Source organism: Copidosoma floridanum, unplaced genomic scaffold, assembly GCF_036245765.1.
Source record: "Copidosoma floridanum isolate Cflo_tuat_1 unplaced genomic scaffold, Cflo_Japanese_pri ptg000013l, whole genome shotgun sequence".
Classification (NCBI taxonomy): domain Eukaryota; kingdom Metazoa; phylum Arthropoda; class Insecta; order Hymenoptera; family Encyrtidae; genus Copidosoma; species Copidosoma floridanum.
The window spans coordinates 35,162,485-35,187,998 of record NW_028321890.1 but is presented as its reverse complement, the minus strand read 5'-3'; the positions used below and the strand labels follow the sequence as shown (position 1 = coordinate 35,187,998).

The following is a 25,514-nucleotide window of genomic DNA, read 5'->3' as shown; positions in this document are numbered from 1 at the left end:
CCACAACAACGTGCAACAACTCGGGTAATAAATTATGACCGATCGTTTAGCCGAGCGCGGGCGAGATCGGTGATGGTGTCCCGTTGGTGATGTATGTAACATTGTAATTATATGTATATTATACCCAAGCGGGGCTGCACCGACAGCCGCACCTCTCGTTAAGCCTTGCGCAATGTGTCATGTGTGCGGTATATTATATACATGAACACACGTGGGATTTGCGCAATTGGTATGTATATTTAGTTATCATGCAAAATGAGGGACGCGCGCTCGATTGATTTCTCCCGGCTTGTAGTGATTTTTTACGTACGCGGCTTCGGGCTGTCACTATATGACGGATTGGCTAAATACACCACGTGTATTGTATATAGTATATCATATACACACACGTGTGGAGAAAGGCTATCGTTATATTTTTGCCCTTTCGCCGCGAGTGTGCCCATGCCTATATGCATACCTGGCTATGATCATGAAAGTCACGCACGTCCATCAAAAACGGATTTATTGCTCTCTTGCGAGATGAATGAACGCACAATCGGGTGTGAGCGAAATGGGAAAAAAAGAGAAAAATCTTTTGTAAGCTGATTTGTTTTTGTTTTTTTTTTCATTTCGTAGAAAAATTTCGACATCCGCGTTACGGAACAATAGTGGGGCGATGGAAATAGATGTTTTTTTTTTCTTTTCTTTCCAATCATCCGTATACTCTATTTCCCTCTTCCCGATACGTTTCGCAATTCGGTCAATTTGTTTGGGACCGGTTCAATTAAATTTGTTGCCATATATACGTATCAATTCGTACGCGCCTGTTTTTTTTTATTAATTTCGATTCGTACAAAAATCCAGCGATCGATCAACGCCGGGCGAGATAAAGCGCGTTTCATATATATTCAACCAATCATCGACACCTTTCGTGATATTAATTTAGTACGTGCGAACAGCCACGTATACATGTGAATTGAAAAAGAGAAGAAAAAAAAAGCCCATCCGAGATGAACCGATTGACTCTCTCCACGCGCGTCGCGAGTTTATAATACTTATCCGTCCATCATCTCCCACGCGCTCAATGACAAGTTTTTTACACGGAGACGATGACTCGGCCTCCATCTGTAGGTATACCCATACACGCCCCGGCATTTACATGGCCGGCAGCTGTGACTCGTGAGAGAAGAAGAAAGGCCAATTGAAAGCTGATGGCCCACCGAGTAACAGGCACGTTGTATATATACATATATACGCGCAGCTGTGATACGTTGAAAGTCGAAATACTCGATCGCATCGTTGTTTATGTAAAAAAAAAAAAGTCGAGGACATCGCGACGAGACTGTTTATGTGTATGTATATCCACGCTGACCCTCGTGGAGATGAACAATAAGAACGAAGAGGGCCGTGTATATGCAGGTCGCCTTTGCATAGCGGTAAAAGTCTCTTCCTATTTTTTTTTTTTTTTTTTTTTTTTCAACGCTGCGGCCGTCGTATAACCAGTTGTATACCTACGACGTGCACGTGGGTTACATGGTCTATACACACTCCTTTTCTCGTACCTCCCGTGTCGAATGTAATACTTATACCCTATGATTCCAAAGTTGAATAACAAGAGTATTATGTTTCGCGGGCGCGCGCTTCGTTCGCAGCCGGCGGAGCTTGGCTCGGGGGGGGGAATTTAGGTCTCGCCCGTCGGCCGTGTCTGCGTGTGCGAACTTAACAGGTATGCCGCGGTTTCAGCGATTGCCGTAAGTACCGGCTCCGGGTGTAATTGAATGGTCGGGGGGTGCCGATTTTCCGTACCTATCGTTCGCCGGGCCGATCTTTGCGTGTACATTATATTATGTGGGGTGATTGCGAACTAACACGAGTGCGATGATCGACCGCTGCCCATTGGGGTCACGGCGTGCCCGGAGTTTTTAACGCCAGACATGCCCCAGAAGGTGTTCAACCCCCGAAAGTTTGCTCCATTTTTCTCATATCGATCATCTTGGACGCCCCCGGGTATATTGTACAGTTACTATATTTGTTTCGTACAGAGCTCGCAAATACTTTTTTGGCGAGAGTGTAAGACAAATCTTGCGCAATGCAGTACACTAAGCGCAACTCGCCTTCTTCTTTTTCTCTCTTTCTTTCTTCCACCACTGCTGCATGTATATACGTATACCTGCAGTATCGCGCTTTTTTTTTCTCTCTCTCTCTCCTTCGTCTTTCTTCTCACTATACACACTTATAATGTATATACTCGCCGTGCCATATGAGCACTGCACTCGAGTGCCATTATGTAAATAAATTCGACTCGCGAGTCTCTCAACGTTACGGTAGTACAGGTGTATATATGTATATATACGTACAGTCGCTTGAATTAGTTATGCGCGCATGTCGAGGATAACACAGCAGCAGCAGCGACTTTCTCAAAACACTTATTGCAAACTCCCCGGCGTTGAGCGGAAAAAGGGCCGGTAACCATACAACTTTACGATGGTGGTAGTTATATAGAGGTCGGAGAGTCTGGTAACAGTGAAATGTATACCTACTCTTGAGGTGGCGAAAAAAAAAAAAAAAAAAAAAAAAAGAGTGGTGAAATGCTCTATACGGGTATACTGTTATGTACAGGTGTATATATGTATATTATGTGCACGTGCATTTATACGTAAGAGCCAATGTGTATACATACAATCGAGTACGGGACCGTGCAACAACCAAAGACTAATTAGCAAATCATATAAATCTACCTATTCATTCGCGTGCATGTGTACGTGCGAACGAACCCAGGACTCGGAACCTCAATTTGCCATACACTGTTCCTTGTAGGTATATAAATTACTCGGGCGAAAATATAGTAAAAATCGCCCGAACGCAAAGTTGGCACACCACTAGGTAGGTAGGTATATAATATGTATATATAAAACGCGAAACTCGAGTGGATGGGAGAGATCGACGCTCGTATCGGAGATGAGATGGGAGTACGGAGTACGTGGATTTAGAATCGAGTATGTATTATGGTCTTGAAAAACCAACACCAACAGCATATTATGCACGAGAGCACCCGCTGGGAGTAGATTTCTCGGCGTCAGACAGCTTGGCTGCACTTGAATGCCCCATGATATGTGTTTTCTTCCTCGGCGTGTGAATAATTACGAGGATGACGAGCAGCTTGGACCTACTATATAAGGGTATATACACGCAACAGCGCGCGGAGTACGAAATTATCCGGTGTATACACTTAAACGTGTAGGTTAAAATACGCAAAAGAAGCTTTTTACGGTCTCTCTTTTTTCCTCAGTATTCGGTCCTTCGCATATGCCAGATCGACCCTTATGATTGCACGATGTGTCCAATTTGCCTGCATTGCCCCTCGTCGCGTCTCCCGACACAATGTGCATGTATAATCATAACGTCACGCAACACACATCGGTAATGAGCATAATAACCATACGTCCGATGATTACTGATGGCGGAACAGAGCAGCACCGCGTGTAGAAAAGTGAGAGAGAACAGCCGTGGCGTTACATGTACGCGAGTACATTATAATATATATATAAGGAGAGGGACCGACAACACATAATATCATATTGTATACTATCAGATGGGGCCCAATGGGTGATGATGCCCGTTTCAGCTATTGATACGCTGAGTGTATCAGTGGCATCGAGGACGGCGAAGGGGGTCTCCCGAGAGAAATTTCATTAAAATAATGGCCAAAGGATCGAAAAGGAGAAGCAGCGACATCTCTATCACCCCCCCCTCCTCCTCCTCCACGGTCGTGCATTGTTTGTAGCGTCAATATAATGTTGTATGGGGCAATGTGTGTGTGTGTCTAACGAGCGTGGGATCAAACCGACCGGAATCATCGACAGCACGACGTATATGTACCCGATGCTCTTGCTTTCTCCTCCGTGCTACCGTATAGCCCTCTTTTTTCGTGTACGATGGACGTCCTGCGCTGTAGGACCCGTGTCACACCCTTGTACACCTTGTAATCCCCTTCTGATGTATATATATACGTAAGTACCTCGTGTACCTCTCGCTAATTTCCCGACTAGGTGTGCGCCTCCCCGCATAACTCGTTAGGTATAACGCTGTATACGCGTCGTCTCCATCCTGTATAGATGGAACTTGCGTGCACCTGTGTGAGCAAAAAATTATACCTGCAGGGTAGTGCCGAGGGGCCAAAAAATTTTTTGCTCCTCCACGGCGAAAGCGAAATAAGAGACAGAGAGAGAGAGAGATATATACACGCGTGAGTCTGCGGTCCCCTCGAATCCTCCTTGGAAGCCCGACAAGAAAAACGTGTAGTTGGTTGTACATGTATATAATATGTGGGAAGCGAAAAGGAACGCTATACTTGTATGTAATATATATATATATATATATATATATATAGCGGGAGCGCGCCAAAGGAGGGAGAGGGGAAAGGGTTCCTGGGAGCCCCCTAAAACCACTCGCTTAGAAACTGGTCTGACTGCTTGTACCCTATACATGTATATGTGCTTCTCCCTGCGTTGGCTAAAATCAACTTGGCAGGCTGTTCTCGCCGCCGACACAAGCTTCTTAAATTGCAAGGGTTCTCAAGCCTCTTTTCTCTTCTCCTTCGATCTTCCTGCGTGCCAAACGAAGCGTAAGCCTATACACATCTACCTGACTCTAGCTTCATACGCGATATGCCTCCTTTTTCTTTCATTTTTTTTTTTTTGCCCCGATTTTGGGTTTTACTTTGCGAATCCGTTCGCTATACGCGCGTTTTTTTCTGCAGCCGGCGCGAGCGAGTGAAATCTGAAATTCGCAAAAACTTCTGCGTCGGATATTAATACATCCCCAATGTGAAATCCAAGATATAATTGCTGTATCGGCTTCGTTGCTGCATAGTACACGGATATCAAAGAACTCGCAGTACAGAAACTGCCGATCAAATGGCAAAAATTCATTAACAATCAATAATCAATGTGTACCGTTTTATTGTGTAAATATACACACGCGCGGATGTTATTGTATATGAATATGGCGAAGCTGTAAATTTAACGGGAAAAATGCGATATGCCGCATAAATAACAATTACAGCTCGGCCGGGATTTTCTTTTCTTTTCAATCGAGAAGAAAGCGCGGTACTTTTACGCGTTTGATGGGCTATATCGGGAAGCTGTAAAATTTAAACAATCGTACGATACGTTCTTACGGTGCGTACATTACACGTATACGTTTGTTGTTTTGACGGAGAGTCAAACGCAAGGAGAGAACAGAGAAATCGGATGAATCGGGATGACGAAAGCGACGGAGGTAAAGAAAAACGTAAAGGTAATATCGAACGGATGGGTTAGATGTAATAAAAATCGCGTTAGCTCTCGCAAAACCGAGGAGGAGGAGGGCGGATTGATTCGGACGCGTTTCATCGCACGGCGGAGAGAAAGAAAGAGAAAGGCCACTCTCTGCGTCGTTCCGATCGCGATGCCGGGGGAGATGAAGGAGGAGGAGCAGGTCATCGGGAGAGTGACTCTCGATTCTTGGGTGCCGTGTGTACGCGGTATAAATCGGCGCGGTCCAGTGACAGCTAGCAGCAACAATCGCATCCGATCCCGTTTCTTTCCCGAGAGCGAGCCTCGAACGAAACACTGTCACTCGACGCCTGCGGGATGTTACTTTCCTTCTTTTCAGCGGCGAATCGTTATGGGTTTCATCGTTATTGTGAGAGATTATGAATTTTTTAAGTAAAAAAAACAACAACCAAGTTTAACGTTGTAAAACATTAGTTAAGGCATATCTGCACTTCTTTAAGAGTAACAAATCGTTCGATCTTGGTCTAATAATATAAAATACCATACTGATAAAATCATAATATGATATCACTAGGGCTGATTTTCACAATTTGAGCTGCGAATTATAAATAATAATTTTTACGATAACATTTCTTATTTTTCCATGCCCCTTGGGTTTTGTGATGCATAGTTTATATATTTTATTGCATTTTCATAGATTTAATGCCTCGGTGGAGACGACGGTACCAGCTCGATTGTTGATAAAACAGAAAAAAAGGGTATAATTATTGTAAAACCAACTGTCCCGTAATTAAACGTTAGATTTTGAGAAAATTACAGTCTCGACAGATATTAATGTACCTCTGTACATAAAAAACCATGGCCTCAAGTCTCGAGGCAGCTCCTCCTTCCAACGAAAAACTACACTTTTTCTCCATCGGACAAATTTCGCGACCACCGTATAATATTATATTCACCATTTGCCGCGTAAATCAACAAATGCATTTTAACCACGCCATTAACTTTAAACAGTAGAAAGTCCCGGCACGCGCTTACAAAAGCGACAGAAAAGCGAAGCGATAACAATTGCCGGCGCACTCTGTATATATATATTTACAAGGTACAACGTCGGGGCCGATCGAGTAATATAGCGAGCTGATACACTCCCGGGCGCAACGCCGAGGGTATACACGAATTCCGTCGATGTCGCGGATTCCACGGCACGTGGATACCTACACCGAGAGCTTCTCCTCTCCCGCGTACATTCAACACGGTGCAGTGTAGGAAAGTTACGCCAAAAACGGCGCGCATAAGGTATATATAACACATACCTCCTGAACTTTCGCCTCTCTTGCAAATATATACTCAACTCTGGATTGCAATTTATTTCGACGCTCATTTGTTTTCACCGCGTTTTTTCTCGCACACCGCAAGCTGGGAGGGCTCGTCGATCGGCGAAAGGCAGCGCAAATTTTTGGGCAAAAACCACACTCTGTGCGATACAACAGCTAACAAACGACCAAGGAAGAGTATAACATAGACCTGCATCGGGAAAGTTTTAAAAGGAGGGAAAGAAACGGAGACACGCGTGTCGCGTATACGTGATGAGTGCCGTTGCCTGTCCGTCATCGGTTTTCGTGCAAAAAAATGCGGAGCGAAAGAAAGAGGCCATCGGCTCTGAAAAGAAGCGAAGCTCTCGAAAAGACAAATCGAGAGCGAGGCGTGTCCTTCTTTGGCGCGCCGAAATTTACCTGTATCATACCTACCCACTTACCTCTCGTTTTTTTTTCGGTATCGGTTACACATGCTTTTGGACGCACTTGTAACCCGTTGGCATATATACGTGTAGGCACCCGGTACGAGGACGACTGCTGCAGCCTCGGTCCCCCCCCCCCCAGTTACTTTTACTCTTTAATCGGGGCCACTTTGCTGCTTATACCGCTGTCGTTCCCAATTTTTCGGCAACAAGCGTCACCGGCACTGCACACGTACTTTCTCGGCGGGTGGCTCATTGTGTGACGTTTCAACTGTCAAAAGGTATAACGGGACGGCGGGGGATGCGCGGGGCTCGTCGTGGCGAGGGAATACAAATACACAATGAATAGACGTGCCTACGGTGATGGTCCAAGTGATTAGCTAACCCGAGTCGATGAACGTCTCCCAGCTTGGGGTCCATTAGTAATACCTGGCCGTCGTCAACTTGGCGCGTGTGTGTTTATAGGTGCATAGCATAAAATATACAACGCGAGTGCGATTGTTTGGTCGTTAAGCCCGAGAGAGCATGAGAAAACGATCTCTTTCTCTCTCTCTCTTTGCTGTTGCTCGTACGATTTCCCTCCTCCCTCCTCCTGGCTGTCTACGAGTGTACAGAGGTATACGCGCGTATATAAAGACACCGAAGCTTTTTTGCCGGGATGCATCGGACGGACGAGGGAGAATCTTTCCGGGAAGTGGAGAGCGGTTAAATGGGCTTGCACCACCTGCACCCGGAGCTATAGTTTTTCCGTGATTTTTGCAAGAGAGAGAGAGAGGCGTCGTAAGGTGTACCGTTACCGCCCGCTCGTGTATATATATATACCAATTGTGCGCGCGGGTGGTTCACGGCACTCCGAATGGAAGCCGCTGTCGTAAAAGTTTCCCGCTGCGTGAGTTGAGCACGTGACTCAATATTCATACATATAATATATACGTGTCCGCCGGACGGCTAATAGCGCACGCGGTGATGCTTATGTGTCAATTTTCGCGCAGTGGCATTATTACGTTGGCAAAAGTTTGGTTTGTTCTTTCTTATATACTTATGTCTTGTTTTGCGATTTTACCAACAAATCGATTGCTTGTTCATCCAACAATGGGAGAAAAAGATGTCTACCGTGTATAATCGACGCAAAGAGCGTATCTTTTCAAGGGTGTTGGGTGTGTACTCGCGTACGTAAATATGGAGAAAACCAAGGGCAGAGATGTAGAGAGAGAGAGAGCAAAACAGTTTTTGCTACACACATGATATGGGAAGGCGGAGAGAGGAGAGGCCGCATCAGAGCCCGAGAGTAGCCCAAGGGCCTACACGAGTTACTCGCAACGTTTCATTGCACGTATAACCTATATGTATATATACACGAGGCGGAAACTTTATCGCGCTCGTTCGTTTCGCTCTGGCGCGCAGGTGACAGAGCAGAGAGAGAGAGAGGAGCTCTCCACCTCCGCCCACAACTCGCGTGTACTTACCTACAACCAAGGAGGAAACGAGTAAGAAGAAGAAGACAGTCCAGCCCCTGGCGATCGATAGCTCTTCCATCTCTCCCGCCGCACTTAATATCATCCCGCGTGATCGACCACACCCGCGATGCACGTGCATGTACCTACTTACCCGCACATGCCCTTCGAGAGCGAGAGAGCGCCCCGGGCGCGCGTGCCCCTCTTTTACCCTGCACACGCAACACCTCCTCCCTCATCCTCTTTTCTGTACATATTGCAAGAGTCTCTCGTGATTTTTCCGTACAACATCGCAAACAACCAACAAACCCCCTCCGCCGAGTTGTTTGATATTTTGTGTTTTACCCTCATCCCCTACCCCCTTTAAACGGGGGAATATTATACCGTCGAGCCGACGTCCCGGGCACTTGCAATTACGCGAGAGAGTGAGCCCTTTTATAACGGACACGTGTCTCACAGAGAAAAATAAAGATGCAGGTGATGGCCTGCAGCGAAGAAAAACACACGTGTGTGTGCATAATTAGCCGGGTCGGGGGGGGGGTCAAGCTGTCCGCGGAGCTTCGCTTTTCAATCTCGATCGTATAATGTATATACAGTCCCGAGCGTGAGCACTGCCATTATCCATATACGTCCGAGCTCGATGGGGCGCCTCGCCTGTCCTTGGAAAACTCATGCGCGCGGTTATTGTTACACGGGCACCTGTGTGGTTGTGTATATAATAATAACGTACTACGTTCTCACGCCATCGCCTGCATCGTTATTATCGTTCTTACTTTTAGATGAACCAGATACACGGTGGTGTTTACCACGGGCCTTTTTTTGTTGTTTTTTCTAGGTTTTGCGCTTGTTTTCGGCGATTTTCGAAAATTCCTCGCCAGGGTCGGGGTTTTTTTTTTTTTTTTTTTTTTCCGAGAAGAGAGAAAACAAAGGAGCGTAATTACCCGACGACTCCAAGATCGGAGCGGAGAGAGAAAAGCCAAGAATTGAGATGTTGGATTGGAAAAGTTTGCGCGGTAGTGTATAGGTGCACGGAAAGCCTCGCCATTTTCGCGATACCATCTAAATTGATAAAGAGAGCGCCGTATAGGTGTACGAGTTTTACAAGTGTATACATACGGCTTCCTCAAAGGGACTCGAGAGTATAATATACAGTTTCACAAGCATCGACAGATGCATAGCACGGAACAAACGAATAATCATAACAGAAGATGGATGCTGCGCGAGGAAAAAGAAAAGACAAAACTTTAAAGTGAAATCCGCGACACCGTACATAGTGGTATATCGGTACATATAAATACATATATTGTACGTACATGGGCAACAATGACCGAAGAAGCGACTCTCGGTAGAGGAAAATTGACTTTCCAATCCAAGGCTCTCTCGCTCTCTCGTTTGCCACCATCGATCTCGAGTGGTTTTTTTTTTTTTTTTTTTTTTCAATCCCCAACTCTCCATCGAAATACAAACGGTATGTACACACGCGACACCCAATTAGCCACTAATTTTCCCCGAGTCTCGTTATAAGATGAGGTGGGCGAGCCCGGGGGGGGGGAATCGTGGGGGATTTTTCTCGGCGGTATATACCCGCGACAGATCTCTCTTTCTGGCGCGCCTCGCGTGTGACCTTGTCGAGAGGGGGGGAAAAAAGTGATCATCACCTCACGCCGCAGAGGCTGCAGAGTCGAGAAACTCCGGCTCGGGAGAGATGAAATCGAGCACACCTCGCTCGATTACCAAAGGTCTGCTCTTTTTTTCGTCTTTCCTGCATCTCGTTCATGCAGCCGGATGCGCTGGTCGTGCAAAATATACGCGAGGGAGGGGAAGGTAAGAAAATTTCATCTCCATGCCGGCTGGGTTCTCGAGGTATGCGTATTTTCTTTCAAGTACTGCAACGTAGATGTATGTAAAAAAAATAAGAAAATTCAGTCGACGAGGCCTTTTTTTATCGAACGGTGTACAGGTATTCTCCTACGATTGGTGAAAAAAACTTGGAATCTTTTATCGAGTACAACTACTAATCTTGCGTAATGACGCGTGCGAGAAACAAACGTGGCTTATCACGGCAAACGCGCGCGAAAGCTTGCATCTCTCTCCCCCCGATACAAAGGTATATAAGCAGGTTGTTGTATATATACCATATGTGGTGCAATCCTATCTCTGCTTTCATCTGTTTGCAGTTTAGATTGCAAAGGAAATTTTTAGATCGGCCCCATTAGCGTTTGGTTGTACATAGGATGGAAAGGGGTAAAAAAGGCGCTGTTGCACGAGAAGTGTAAAAAAAAAAAAACACTTGATACAGAAACCAAGTGACGTAACGATCGATCGCCGGTCACAATTATTTTTTTTTCCATCCGTCAATTTTTGGCACACATCCGTTAAACACCTACAGGATGCAGCAGCGAAAAATAAGAAATCGAGATAGAAACACCCACTGCAGCGTGTATACACCGCGTCACGTTCGCGGGGCTTGCTCCACTCGGGGCAGCTCTCTTGCAAAAAAAAAAAAATAATATACATGTACATTTGTTGCTCCGCCAGCCGAAGAAATATAATCGCGACGTACTCGCGATGTGCCGGGCGGCTCGTTCTCTGCCGAGCAAAAACACGTATACTTGGTGCCAGAAAAAAAAAGTCCGCCCGTGTCGATTTCCCGACCTGCGCCCAAAACGCCGCCGCGGCCAGTCATGATATATACACTACACACGTAGAGGAAGAGATTCATGGCGGCCTCCTCCGTCTAGTTTCACACGCTTTTCTTCGATTCGCGTATCCATCTCTCCCTTTTCTTTGGCTATGCAGCCGATACTCGCTCACCCCAATGTATAGTTGACCGCGCTCTATTGCACCGGGCGCCGCGGATCCCTATTTTTTTCCCCTCCCATTGCATTTTACACTGCAACTCGCCGACACGCGGATTTGCTCTCTTGTAGGATACATATATATATATATGCCTGTACAATGTCACGTGTACCTATATACAAGTATTACATGTCCATGGGAGCATGCCCACTCGGGGGGGAGAGAAAATCCCATTAAACCTCTCGCAATATTTTTCGCGCTCTCTCCAGTCGAGCTCTATCCTACTTACTTTATGTACGTATATGTGGATACACAACACAACACCTATAGCCTCGGACACCAAACATATTGCAAGATCGACGGCAGAGTATGCTATATTTATGGTATGGATTATATGTATACAGACACGCTCGCACCTATGTAGGTGATATCGAATTATAACCGAGAGAGAATATATATATATACGGCGACGACGAGCGCGACGACGCGAACTGAGCGCGAGGAAAAGGTATAATTGCAAGCACATCTTACGTTGCCAGGGGGACACTTTCCCATGCAACCAACTCCACTCGGCGCACCAGAGTCCATAAGTTATCTATTTACACTTTGGCTCGAGTGTCCAAGGAAGGAGGTGTACACGTACGCTGGGTACAGAAAAAAAAAAAATATATATATATATATATAGAGTCTAAAGCCAACAATTAACGTATACGTAACCAAGTTCGCAAGTTTGGAAGAATCGAGCATCATCGAGGGCAGTGGTACATATATGATAATACACAAGAGCAATGCTAGGCCCCTCGCGGGTGGAAGGTGTATTGTATACACGCAAGGGTGGGGGGGGAGGAAGTGATAAAGAAGAAGGATACGCGAGAGAGACTAGCTCGCATGTATACGTATATGTGCCCGCGAGCTAGCTGCGGCGTATGGGTTGTGTTCCAGAGGCGACGCGGACCACCCAGGGATCGGGGCTTTGCATCAGGGAGCGCCTGCGTAACAGAAGAGAGAGAGAGAGAGGGACCACTGGCCGGCTGGGTGTGTATCGCGAGGGGAGATCGCGCTCCTCGATGCATTATACGAGTGTGCGCATCTTATATATATATATATGACTCGGACGAGCAGCGTCTGTGTACAGCGCGAAAACTCGCGGTCTCATCTCAATGCCTCCGGGACGATGAGGTGATGGATGACGGGAGAGTTGCACACAGGAAAAGGATGGGTGCACGGCATATATCGGCCCGTTTCCGTGTTCTCCCCCCCCCGTACTTTTATAATACTATCCATCTCTACTTCTCATCCTTTTCCTCCACATTCCGAGGAAAGCTCGGCTCTATACATACGGGGATGCGATTGTTGCCTCCTCGCACCTATTCGTATACAATATATATATATATATATATATATATATATATATATATATATATATATATATATATATATATATATATATATATATATTCCCCTCGACTGTTGCTCCGTTTTCTCGGCTCTCTGCTTGCGTTTCCCTATTACATGTATATACCCCTGCACCGCCTATGTGCAGACTTCCCTCATCAATCACTTTGATGACTTACTGAGGGGCCGCGTGTGTATAGGAGTTTCTGCATATCTGGTTGGGGGATCGCGAAAACTCTTTTCCCTTTGTCCATCGCTTGACGTTATTGTATACATGCATATAAGTATACGGACGTGTATATTTGCCAATTTAAGAGACAAAGGGAGTAACGTGAGAGCGCGGGTACTCTATGGGCCTACGCCTATATTTATATACACCAATATCATCTCTCATCTCGTTAGCGGTTTACGTAACTCGATTCTCGAGCTTTAATATTGGTGTATTTACGTACGCACATCCATCATTCGGATATTGGTAATTTTTATGCGCGTTATTGCAGCTCGTTGTTGAAAGTATAATAAATCCATGGATATTGCACGGTTTAAATGTGACTACGTTCTTATAATAATATATATGCAGTGTGTAATTATTGCGTTGGAAACTTTAAGCGCAAGCCGTTGACTCGAGGAATGGAGCACAGGTGTCGTAGGACTTGACGGCTCGCGCGATATTTAGAATTTTCTTTTTAGGGCTGCTAGAATGGTTGGAGACTCACCTGTACCACGGAGGGATAAAAAAAAAAATAGTGGGCGCGAAACGCGTCGCCGGGTGTCTTACGAGCTGTACACAAAAAAACTCAACGTTAAAGCACCTATATATATATACATACGCCTCTCGCGGTGGAAGATGTATATATTCGCGCATACTGTATCTGTTTTTCTCCTCCCCTTGTGGAGTAGCAGTATTCCCCCCACAGAAGTCTCCGAGTAAATCCAACGCGACTCGTATACGAGCAGTCGGTCGATAAATCGGTTACCCATTCGAGGCTTCGGTAACATTGTACGTTAGGGCTTTCCCAAAAGTTTTCCTCGAATGGACCGGTGATGAGGGTCCAGTTGGAATTACGGGGCGATTCATGGTACACCCAAAGGTCAGAAATTGGATGAAAAAAAAGGAAAAGACGAAATATCTGTACACGTGGGATGTCAGTTCGAATAACCCTTTACTCGGCGTTGCGGTGTCTTATGCTTATAGGTGCATAAAAAATAAGCAAATAATTGGACAAACATAGGATATATATCAGTCTCGTCACTTTTTTCTTAAAGCAGGTATACAATAAATATACGTACACAATGTACCAATACATTTGCGTGTAAAATAAAAAGAGGGGGGGGGGAGGGGAAACAGAAGAAGTTTCGGAAGCCTTTCGCTTTTCCCAATGCAGCGATGGTCATTTTTTTATTCCCACCTCGTGCATTGTACACAGGGATACACATGCCCTGCGCCGAATGTTATATACGTACCAAAATACTCGTACGTCTATATAGAAGAGGGGGGGGGGTTAAGGAGATCACAGGCTGCATATGCATATACGGAGCAGCAGCAGCAGCGCGTGATTTCACTTTCTATCGTGAGAAAGGTGAGAAATTTCGCTATCTGGTATCCGGTTGAGCGAATCGATCCGCCGTCCAACACGTGCATAACATAGGTAGGTATACATGTATATATATATCCCACGTGCAAGGCGAAGGAGCGTGGAAGAAGGTGCACACGACGGGAGAGGAAAAAAGACTACCACGAGGAGGAGGAGGAGGACGACAGTACAGTCGAGCCGAGCAAGCGAAGGAGAAACTAGATTCTATACGACCATACGACGTAATACTACACACACGGGCACACGTATATATATATATGATCAGCTGCGGCAGTGGTGTGCGCATATGGGGACACACGGGAGGGAGATAGTCTCTCGGGCGTTTCCGAGAAATCTGGACGGCCTTACATCCTCGGCTCCTCTCCGTGAACGCCCCCGACGACGAAGAAGAAGCCAGAGAGCGCCAAATCGGGAAGAGACGAGAAAAAGGCCGCTCTCACGATACAAATGGAAGGCCGATTCCACGGGGCGAGGAGGGACAGCTCCACCCCATCAACCCCCCCTGTGTATATATATACAGATATCAAAGTGCTTTTACACATATACGGGCACTCGGTTGGTTGGAAAACAATTCATGTGTATATATAAAGGGTGTATACGCATAAAGTATAGTAAGCACATAAAATAGTCGGGAACTGCAAATCCAATCACGAGGGAGACGAATATATTATATATACTTCGACCCGGATGACGTAGCGTTTGAATGGAAACGCGTCGGGGGTATACACACAATGTACCGCTGGCTCGAGAAACGGAAAAGCCGCGGCAAATTAGTTGGCGTGCCAAATCGTTGCTGGGAAACATACATAAGAAGAAGCAAAGAAGAAAGAACCAACGACGCGAAACTCTAGATGGGGGGGAGGGTGAAAAAAGTTCGGCGGGTATAAGACGGCTAATAACAATGCCGGTCGGTGATGATCCCCTTTGGACGGGGGCCAGGGGGGGGGGAGACTTCTCGGAGTTGAAGTTCGAAATGAGAAGACGAAGGGATATATTATATACTATGTACGGGCTACGGGGAGGAAAGAAGATTCTTCTTGTTTTTCCCCCGACGGTTCCATAGTTGCCGTAGGTTTCCAAGGGTATTCAGTATATAGTGTGGATCTGGCGCCTGACAGACTGCGCTGCTCACGAGGGGAGTAAATCAATTAGCCGGCGTATAGCTGTAGGCACGAGAGGAGGTGATGATGGAATATAAAACTCCGTGACCCTTGCCTATATACTTGTTTCGGGAGGTGGGTTGGTAGAGGGAGGGGAGGAAAAATATGTTACCCGCGAAATGAGAGGGAAGTGTGTATACTTAATGAGGGTGACCGAGACGAGACGATTTATATAGGTACAACATACATACCACCACCACCGCACTTTGCTTTGTGCATCATACCCCCTGTATACCGTGCAGCCGCGGTGTATAAAGAATATAGCTCCATTATCGCGGTCGTTCGTTTTTATTGCCTGGTATAAATATATGAGGATGTATATAATATAGTTACGCGGCGGCGCCGTTAAATCAACCTCCTTTGAACTGTGAGTTATACTTGTGTAAGTAGTAAAACTATTGGCGATGAAAGGCGAATTAGAACTTTTTTTTTTTTTTTTTTATTTCTTCCTATCTTTATTTATCCTCTACTTCCGTTAGAGACGGTATACCTACTTGTTGGTGTATAAATTATCCGCTAACGAAAGTGTAACGACTGTTTATAGGTCCCGGAAAGTTTTTTTTTTTTTTTTTTTTTTTTTTTTTTTTTTTTTTCCAACACCAGAACGTTGAACTGGCTTTCAAAATCATTGTAAGTACGATGCAAGCGATGATTTTCATGCGATGCGTTTCAAGTACAAACTTTTGCCACGTTTTTACTTTTTATATTGGGATATTTATTTTCTTTAAATGATAATAATTGATGAAAAAGTTTTTGCAAACTTTGATCCCTTTATATTGATCAATATTTCCCTTACCATACGAGAACTATTGTAATTATACACACAATGACATCTCGGCGATGTCGATTCGACGTGCCGGCCTGCACCAATATACCCCTTACACCTATAGATATATATATGTATAGAGAATGAAAATGAAACTAACGAAAGCGAACGTGTGTTTGTATCGTTGCAGAGATCGCGATGGCACCTCCCGATCGACTGAGGTAGTACACAATAGAACAGAAGAGGAAGAGGAGGAGGAGGAGGAGGAGTAGTGCGCGCCGTCGTCGAAGGAGAATGTCCTCGATAATAATGGACGACGCGGGATCAGCCGGAGGCGGGCCCTCTCGGTGTCTCCTGCTGCTGCAGAGGTCCTTGGCGATACAGCTTACGAGAGGACCGCCCCAGATTCTCAACGGCGGCAACAACAGCAGCGGCAACGCCGGCAATAACTCGACCCAACACGATCCTTGCAAGGACCATCCCGCCGACGAGATGTGGATGTACGACAAGGGCTACAATCTTTTTCAAGTGAGTATTATCATATGATGTATGTTGTATTTTTTTGTACATCATATTACCGCCGATTTTCCCATTGAGCCTTTCGTTGGAAAAAAAAAGGATATACCTATACTTCACGCGAGATCCTACATAATTATATTATGTACTACAATTTCTCCGAATGCACTGTATTGCTCTTGGTTATTTTTTTTCCTTTGCTATACATACGTTCGAGTAAACCAACCAGTAATCGTATCGCGTGTGGCAGTGGTCAGCAGACGTAATAAAATAGCCATCGAAAACACACGCGCAACTGCTCCTGAGGGAGATGGATCCAAGAGGCCCCGGACGGCACATATATATATACACGAAGATGCAGCTACGGAGACCCGTTAAACCAGCTCCTTAGCTTTGATTAGCCACACCGTTACACCAGAGACCCGCGCCCGACGGGCTGCTGTATATACCCACATCGGCGCCCACACGCACCAACACACTCGAGCTCAATAAATTACGCGTGCGCCTGGTTAATATATATGTATGTACATACGTATCCTGCAAGCATACATATATACATTTACATCGAGTGCGGAAACTCGTTTGCCTATACCTACGGTGTAAGTACTGCTTGCCGATTATTCCTCTCACGCGCGCGCTGCGTCGCTTCCACTCGATCGGTAAAACCAGAAGTCCTTTCTACGTGTGTGTTATATGACATTGCGAGCTGCGGAGCTTGACCTTTACTTTTTTTTATACAAGCCCAAGTTTGCACCCTCCGCGCGTCCTTTGAGCCCAAAAGCGTTTTGGTGTATACGCCACGCCGATAGGTCCAAAAGTATTGACAAACAGAGTGCCCGTATAAGGTTGGGCGACAAGTTTAATGGCCTGCTTTTCCGGTGCCCAGTGTAGACTCGAGCCACCCCCCCCCCCACGTGATTGTCACTCTACGTGCGGGTTGTACCGCGCCTAAGTGTACCTGCGCGGAAGAAAACAGAGAAAGATCAAACGAGCCAAGACTGACGGCTGTACTCTTGTTAATGTCACGTAGCGTGTCAAATAAAGGGAGCAAACGAAACCAAGATATATATATTATCTCGGGTGTATAAATACATCGCGCGCGTGTGCGACATTTTTCGCGCTTATTTTCAGCTTGTACGTGCTTTATTTTTCGAGAGCCTTTGAAAGAAAAAAAAAAAAAAAAAAAAAAAAGGAGTAAATTCCATACGGGAAGCTATTTCGGGGGATGAGTGACGATGTATATAATGTACAATGATACACGTGTACCAAGTCTTTATTACGATTTTTCTTTTCTCTTTTTTTACGAGCTTTCAAGTGCACGGCTGCTCATACGAATATATGTATAAGCCAGAGGATGGAATATAAAACTGGAACGTGCGCCTCTCGGCTCGAGGGTGTACTCGAGTGGTTCAAGGAGCGACGCCGGCCACCAAAGCTTGGTCAGCCAATAAACGAGATCAGCTCGTATCGAGTGTACCTATATATATGATTCAATGGGCAGTTTTTCACCGACACCTTACGCGCTTTGCGCTCAATTTTCCGAAATTGCATTCGTACGATTTTACGCTCTCGTTCGATATTTTTTTCGCATAGCTCCGATACTCTGTAATATGTAGCAATTCACGTCGTCAATATCTCGACTCAGCAGCCCATTTCGTTCTAGTTCTCAAGTGTCCCAACCGGCCTAGATACAACGTCCTCCAACGTAAGTTACCAGAAGCAACATTGATACAGAAAAAAAAAAAAAAAAAAAAATTCCAAACTTATCGAGTGCTTTTCGAGTGCACCTCTTCTTCTCGCGGCTATGCCGTTTCGCGCTGAATCGTTGAATATTCAACAAAGGGCTCTTTCAAGCGGACCGACCTGTACCTCCCTTTTTTGGGTGCACGCTCGCCGTCTCATATAACCGAGGAGGTATATCCCCCAGTCACTGTACTGCCAAAAATTCCACGAGAGGGGTCCGACCTTTCACGTCGGCCTCGACTCATTTATACATCCAACAGCGTAAAGTTGGATATTACGTCATGTATTTCATACATATATATATGGTGCGTTGGGATTTTTTTTCAATACGCATAAGTGCTTTTTTTTTTCATAACTAAAGCTATAGTCGGTACATTACAATATGTATACCATCTATTGAAATGAAAACTGTATCGGCCGATTCTCTACCCGATCCTCGTAACAAGACAATTAGCCAAACAGTTAGTTAATTAACGTGTATATTATATACACCATATGATACCTCTGCAGCATGTACATACATATACCGGCCGGGCATTGTGCACATAGCGTACGATTGTAACGGTAGTGAAAAAGGCGGTACTCCACGAGATATTTGTAAATTAATATCGCGTGTGTTTTACTTTCGATGCAATTTGTTACGTGTACTGTTAACGATTGGATTATCTGTCTTTGCGATCTCACGTTTATGGCGCGTTATCGGTGCAGATATCGATTACACATATATTATATACATGTGTATACTATTCAACAAGAAGTTTTCATACAAAACAAACCGATGTATTGTGATGTAGGTACGACGCTCCGTTGATTCACGGGAAACGACGGCTTTTAATAAAACGTATTACGTGGATGGATCACGTAATTGTTAAGAGTGACGGCTATTGCTGTCAATTATTGAATATTAAAGAATATAAATTTTAATATTTAGAAAAAATAGCTGTTGAAATCTTAAAAATGAAGAAACGATGGAAAAAAAAGGAAAAAAGTATAATATAATACGCGCGGAGTGCTCGAAAAGAGAGTTGGCAATAAGCAGTAGAGAACGGCTACTATGAATCAGTTCTCTCGTCTTCGCTCTTCCCCCGCATCATCGGCTATAACAATCAGATACGTATATATAGACACGGAGGCATTCTTCCCCCCCCGGTCTAATCGATAGAGCGTTAACGAGAAAGGCCTTATCTCGCGTAGTCCTCGCGCGGGGCTCAGCCCAACTCGCACGGCATTAAATCTCGGCTTGTCTCTGGATTCCTCCTGCTCCAGTGAACACTTGGAAAATTCCGTATCTTTTTTTTTCCTCCCTTACGTTTACCCGCTTTTTTATGATCAACAGCCCATCAGACCCCGTAAAATCGGACGATACAAGTCACCATCGACCGATGGACAAATTAAGTATGAATCGATTGCGTTATCCGGCAATCTGGTGTAATGGACTGCATTCGGTAGCTTATTAATTGACCCCAGTCCGTACACCCTTACTCCTCAAGGCATATAGCAGTGAGGCAGGCAAGCAAGTATACATGAGTACCCCGCAGACGAGCAAACAACAGACGCGGGCCGGGGACAAAAAAGAAGCAATAAAGGCGCGAACGAGGCATCATTAAGCCAACGATAAGGAAATGAGCTTTGCCGTGAGTAGGTGTATATATATGCTAAACCACCGACGGTGAGATTGAGGTTGGGTATATACCTGTTACTTGTACACAGCAGGTGCAGGTAAAGTAAGTATACGCGAGATAAGCGCATGCAATGGGCATCCGTGAGAAAACATCGCCATGTCACTCGTATCCCCACCCCCCACCCTCCCCTTGTATATAAGTATACATGGTAAGGTACTTACTTGTGCGCGTGTCTTTGTGCCGCGCCAAAAGTTACATACACTATGGGGTGGAGGAAAGACGCACACAGACGCTGTATGAGGAGATGGTACAGGAATGGGGCACGGCTAGGTATAATATACGACGTGGACTCGAGACAGGAGGCTAATCTTTGGGCGAAGGGAACAAACGCACGTAGAGGTTCACGTTGTATGCATATATATATACGTACACGCTGTATACTCGCTCGACTGCTTCTCGAGCATCAGCTCATTATGCGAAAAAAGGGTCCGGAGGCGCGCCATCGCTTAATTAGCAAGGACGGTATGTAGCTATCTGGAGTGTGTGTACATGGCAGAGAGAGAGAGAGAGGGGGGAGGGAGGAATCGGGCGCTGACACTATCATTTTTCACCTTAACGCGGCCGATGCTGCGCGCACGGGAATCCATATCGCGAGCAAATATCATTAGTGCAGGAGCGAGAGATGAGCTGCCGCGAGGAAACTGCGTATCTCTTTGGCGACGAGCAACGGGTTTGATTGGAAATTCTTTTTTCCTTTCCATTGGACGATCCGACGTTTATGAGCTTGCGGGGGTACACGTCGTCAGGCTAGTTCGCATTTAATGGAGTACGCGATAAACACGCGTGGGCTGGTGTGTAATTATAATGGGTTATATTTTTTGCCCTCGATGCTTATATTCGAATAATCATCAAGCAAACATATTTATGCTTTTCAGCGATAAATGTATAGTTGACAGCTCCTACAAAAATCGAGACTTGGTGGCTTTCAAAGTATTTTTGTCATCATCCACATTGATTGTTACGAGCTTGGGAAGACAAAAGGGACAGCCTATCGAACCATAGTGCTCGTAACAATCGAATAAAGTCCCATTCTCATTGCAAGGACGCAAGACTAGAATTCGCGCAGAGCAAACAAAAGCAAAAGGAAAAAAAAAAACAAGTATCGGTCTGTCGACGTAAGGTCGATTGTCTCGTTGGCGTGTACGTAGCGATCGATTTGAAGGGGGGGCCTCTCGACGTGAAAGGTAAGTACTTACGTATATATGTACACGGGAAAAGGCCTCGACGGTCGCCAGTGGCCGAAAGGTGACCGTCGTCCTTGACAAGCAAAGAAAGCGAGACCCACGCGAAGATGCTTAAAATCGAGAGTTCACGACGAGGGAGCGAAATTTTTTTTTTTCTTCTTCTTCTTCATTTCCGATTTCTTTGCGCACAAAGGGACACTCGTGGGGATTTATCGCTTCAGAGAAAGCTTCGTCGTTACGCAATCGACACATTATTGTACAGTGACATAAAAGTCGGGAGCTTAGTGCACAAGCACATCTATCATCATAGCAGAGACACGAGAAATGGAAACTAATGGGAGTACGTAGCGTGTATATATACAGAATTAGCTCGGGTAGCAAACAATATCGAAAACCGTACAGGAGAAGAAATCTATGCCTATACGTGCATATATGTACGCCTGACGAATAAATCAAAAAACAGAAATCGGCATTGTACAGAGTTGTTTTCTCTCGCGGCACAGCACCAGCGGGTAAAAATATATATAGAGAGAGACAGGCTCGAGCCATCGGCAGATTATAGTAGCCTGTCCGTATTATGCACATGCCTCGCGAACAGAGACATTATTCTGGTAAGTACCTATCGTATATGTATACTTAGTATATACATCGGTTAACAGTGGCGCGGGCACGCGACTTTCCTTTCGGGCTGTTGTACGTACACGCGTCTCTCTCTCCCGAGATGCAGATTTCCGCTGCCACCCACAAGCTCACTCGAAGCGATCGGCCTCCCAGTTTCTTGCACTTTCACTCGGGCGCATGTAGGTACGCAACATAGTATCTCTCTCTCTCTCGGCTGGTCCACACACGTTTGCGTACATACGCTTCTCGCCGATAATACCTATACGTGTACGAATAAACGTTCCGGCTGCTCGGTCGCGACAGTTTCACGTGGGCAAGGGAGAGAGAGAGAGAGTCACGCCTTCCGCACCGTTTGATAAGAAAGTGCCTACCATATCATACATGTGTGTACCTATATACCAGTCGTTTCGATCGCTATAGCTCGACTTGCCGATACACATCTCTCCCGATAGCGATCGAGTCTCTGGAAACTGTACACGTATATATTTACAGACGCAGTCGATGAATTTGCTTTTCGCACGATCCTCGACATCCATATATATTATATACATAAACCTACGCGTCTGTCGTACTTACACTGTAAATGTAACAGGACAACACTATTAGTGTCTTATACGTGGTGTGTGCGACGTACGCAATAGTCAAGCTGATGTTTCGGCATTCCCGAGTATACATGATGAGGTATAGAGCGTGTATACATGCTGTACAAGGAGAGGGACCTTGCACCGCGCACTTCTAATCTTCTCTCGCCCGATGCATCTATCGCGCGCGAGAAAGAGACATCGGACATCGCCAAAGGACCATGACCATCCGCGGGACCATTTGCAAGATAGTTGTACATGTATGTATAGACAACACACTTGCATTTATAGTATAGCGACTAAAGCAGTCGTGGCTCGTTGAAACAAGAGAGCGACGATTTTTCGGCCGCGGGGACGCCTATCAATTACCGGAACGAGGCCCGCGGCTCGGGCGCGCAATTAACGTCACGCGCTGACATGACGTCTGTTGTGTACCGTGTACAGGTCCGAGGAAGAAGCAGTGCCGCTCGAATTAGCATATAAATTATGTTATCGTGATTTATGAGAGGAGACGGGGTAGGCTTGGGCCGCCGGATCGGAAAAGCGGTGGCACTCGTATTATTATTATTATTATGTTATACGGAGACGACGGGGATAAGTCCCCTCAATGGAGACGCGTTGCTCTGCTCTCGTATGGACCGAGCCATTCATCCTGGCCTGTCCTTGCGCTTCTCGAGACGCAAAACAATTTTCTGAGGCGTACACCCCTTTTGTCTCTTGTTGCATTCTCTCGCCGAGATGTATGTGTACACCCAAGTGCCATGCGTTATTAAGCTTTTGCCGTAGGAGCCATCGGCGTGTTGGACGATCGATGGCCACTTTGGTCCCTTCCACTTGTCGGCTGTCGCGGCCTTTCGTGTAGAAAACAAGAAAAAAAAAGGCCGACCGGATGCGTAGGTATTAGGGGTAAATGACCCAATTACCGCGCAGGCACCAATTACTGCGCACTCGACGGTAACTGAAAATAAGAAAAACAGACTGAAAAATTTGGGTGCTTGAATATTGTAACACGTACGGACATTAATAACGTTCAATCCAGAATCATACTTTACATTATGACATTTATAATTGTTTAACTGAGTGACTCTAAACGAATCTAAAAACTTTGTAGTCGTGCGTAGTGATTGGTGCGCAGCAATTGGGTCTATAGGGCTTCAGCATGAAAACCTATAGAAAAAGTTACTTAACAGAAAAATGTTTGTCGTTTTAATCGCACAAGATGCTGCAGATAAAGATGAAGTAAAACTGGTTCAATTTACATCGAAAAACATTGAGAAATGAGAAATTAAGTACAATCAAAAATTTCAGTGCGCAGTAATTGGGTCATTTACCCCTATGTATGTACATCGGGGCTGCTGAGCTCCGACTTTTTACGACGCTAACGCAAATCTCTTTCCGCGCGAAAGATATACACTGGTTCATAAATTACGGATTCAATCTCGGCTTGGAGTCATACGTGCGGTGGGCCTCCGAGCTCGCTGTGGAAGTATAATTTCTCTCGGACGCGTTGGGAGCTTTTCGCGTAGCTGGATATGTATGTATTAGAAGGTTGGCGCGATGGCTGTTTGGAAGTGCGCGGATTAGAGATTTGTGTCAAATGTGAGGTAAATGAATATCTTGTGTGTAGGTATATAAAATTCGCTGTCTGGAGAGATAAAGGGGTTTCACATTGCTGGTGATTGTTTTCATGTCGGTTAAATTTACTGCTATACATTTTAAACCATTGAATCGTGTGGTGTATAGTAAAATGTAACTATTGAACTATACGTAAGTACCACTCTTTCTGGGGTTATAGAATATTGGGTGAAAAAAAGTATATATTTGTACGTTGTATCTGTGGTGGGACTTTTTCCTCCAACAAAATAACAAAACGACACTTTTGTGCAGTAGTTGTGTCTAAATACCGTGTAATTAAAGCAACAGCTAAGTACAAATATCGCTATTTTTTATCGATACTAAATTTTTTTTTTTTTATTATAAGTTTTACTGCAATGCTTATATGAATTGAAAAAAAAATAAATACATTTCTGTTCAACGTATTCTTAATACTGTTTTCAAAAACTTGAGGTAAATAAACAGAATTTCTATAAATTTGAGAGAGTTTCAATAAAATTTGGCATCGCGCCAACGTAAGTAAACATTCGAGAAAAACTGCCAAACAAATGTATTTTTCAACCCACCAGTTCGGAATCAAGCATACGAACCACCACGTATACATTCTCCACTCGCCTCGCGTATAGACAGTAGCACAGAAGAAAAAAATAGGAATAAGCGTGGGACGTCGACGCTCGTTGCATAACTCCCCCGTGCCATCCACGGGGCGATCTATACGCGCACGCACCCGAGCAAGTTCATTGCCACCAACCACGGCTCCCATATGTATCTACGACTGTGTCACTCGAGCTGCCTTTGCCTGATGAAAATCGTTGCTCTTACGGAGACGCGAATCGGCGTCGGAGTACACGTACCCCCTTTTTTTCTCACCAACGGTATAAATGTATCCAACGGTGGCCTGCGGTATCCCGGAAAGATTTTTTTCTCAAAGTGCAGTTCGCGAAACTCGATACACGCGCCGAGAGTGTGAAACCGATTCTTCCGGTTGCCCGCGAGATTACGTTTTCACAGCGGAGTGCCCTCCGTCAACTAATATTGTACCTACGGCACCCCGACTCGGTCCTGTTATTTTGTCATTCGATACAACCATCGCACCTCATCGGAGATCGAGTGCAGGTTGGTGCGGTGCCGATCTCCGAAGCTGTCCACGCGTAGATGAATTTTGTTTGCCATGGAGTTTAACATTATGCTCGGTAGGAAAAAAAGAGAAGAAAAAAAAACAACAAAACATATATCATCGCACCCAACGAAAGTACAAATAATAACAACAACAATAGGTGTGCCTATATACATGCACTGTGTATCAAAGAGAGCGTGAAACGAGAGAGAGAGAGCAATTTCAATGGAACGCGCAATTGTTTTCGCGCATTAATGTATTATATCCACTTACACCTGATTTGTACGGAGCAAAGAG

The 25,514-nt window shown here is 45.2% G+C and overlaps 1 protein-coding gene across 3 annotated transcripts in view; it reads left to right on the top strand.

Annotated features, from left to right (window-relative positions):
- Positions 1–25,514, top strand: part of knockout (Stork-head domain-containing protein knockout) — a 63,076-nt gene that overhangs the window by 12,369 nt on the left and 25,193 nt on the right. For all 3 annotated transcript variants that reach the window (XM_089591419.1, XM_023389597.2, XM_089591418.1), the window contains exon 2: positions 16,350–16,687. In XM_089591419.1, coding sequence (XP_089447545.1) covers positions 16,454–16,687 — 234 coding nt within the window. In that variant the 5' untranslated portion in view covers positions 16,350–16,453. The remainder of the gene's footprint in view (positions 1–16,349; positions 16,688–25,514) is intronic.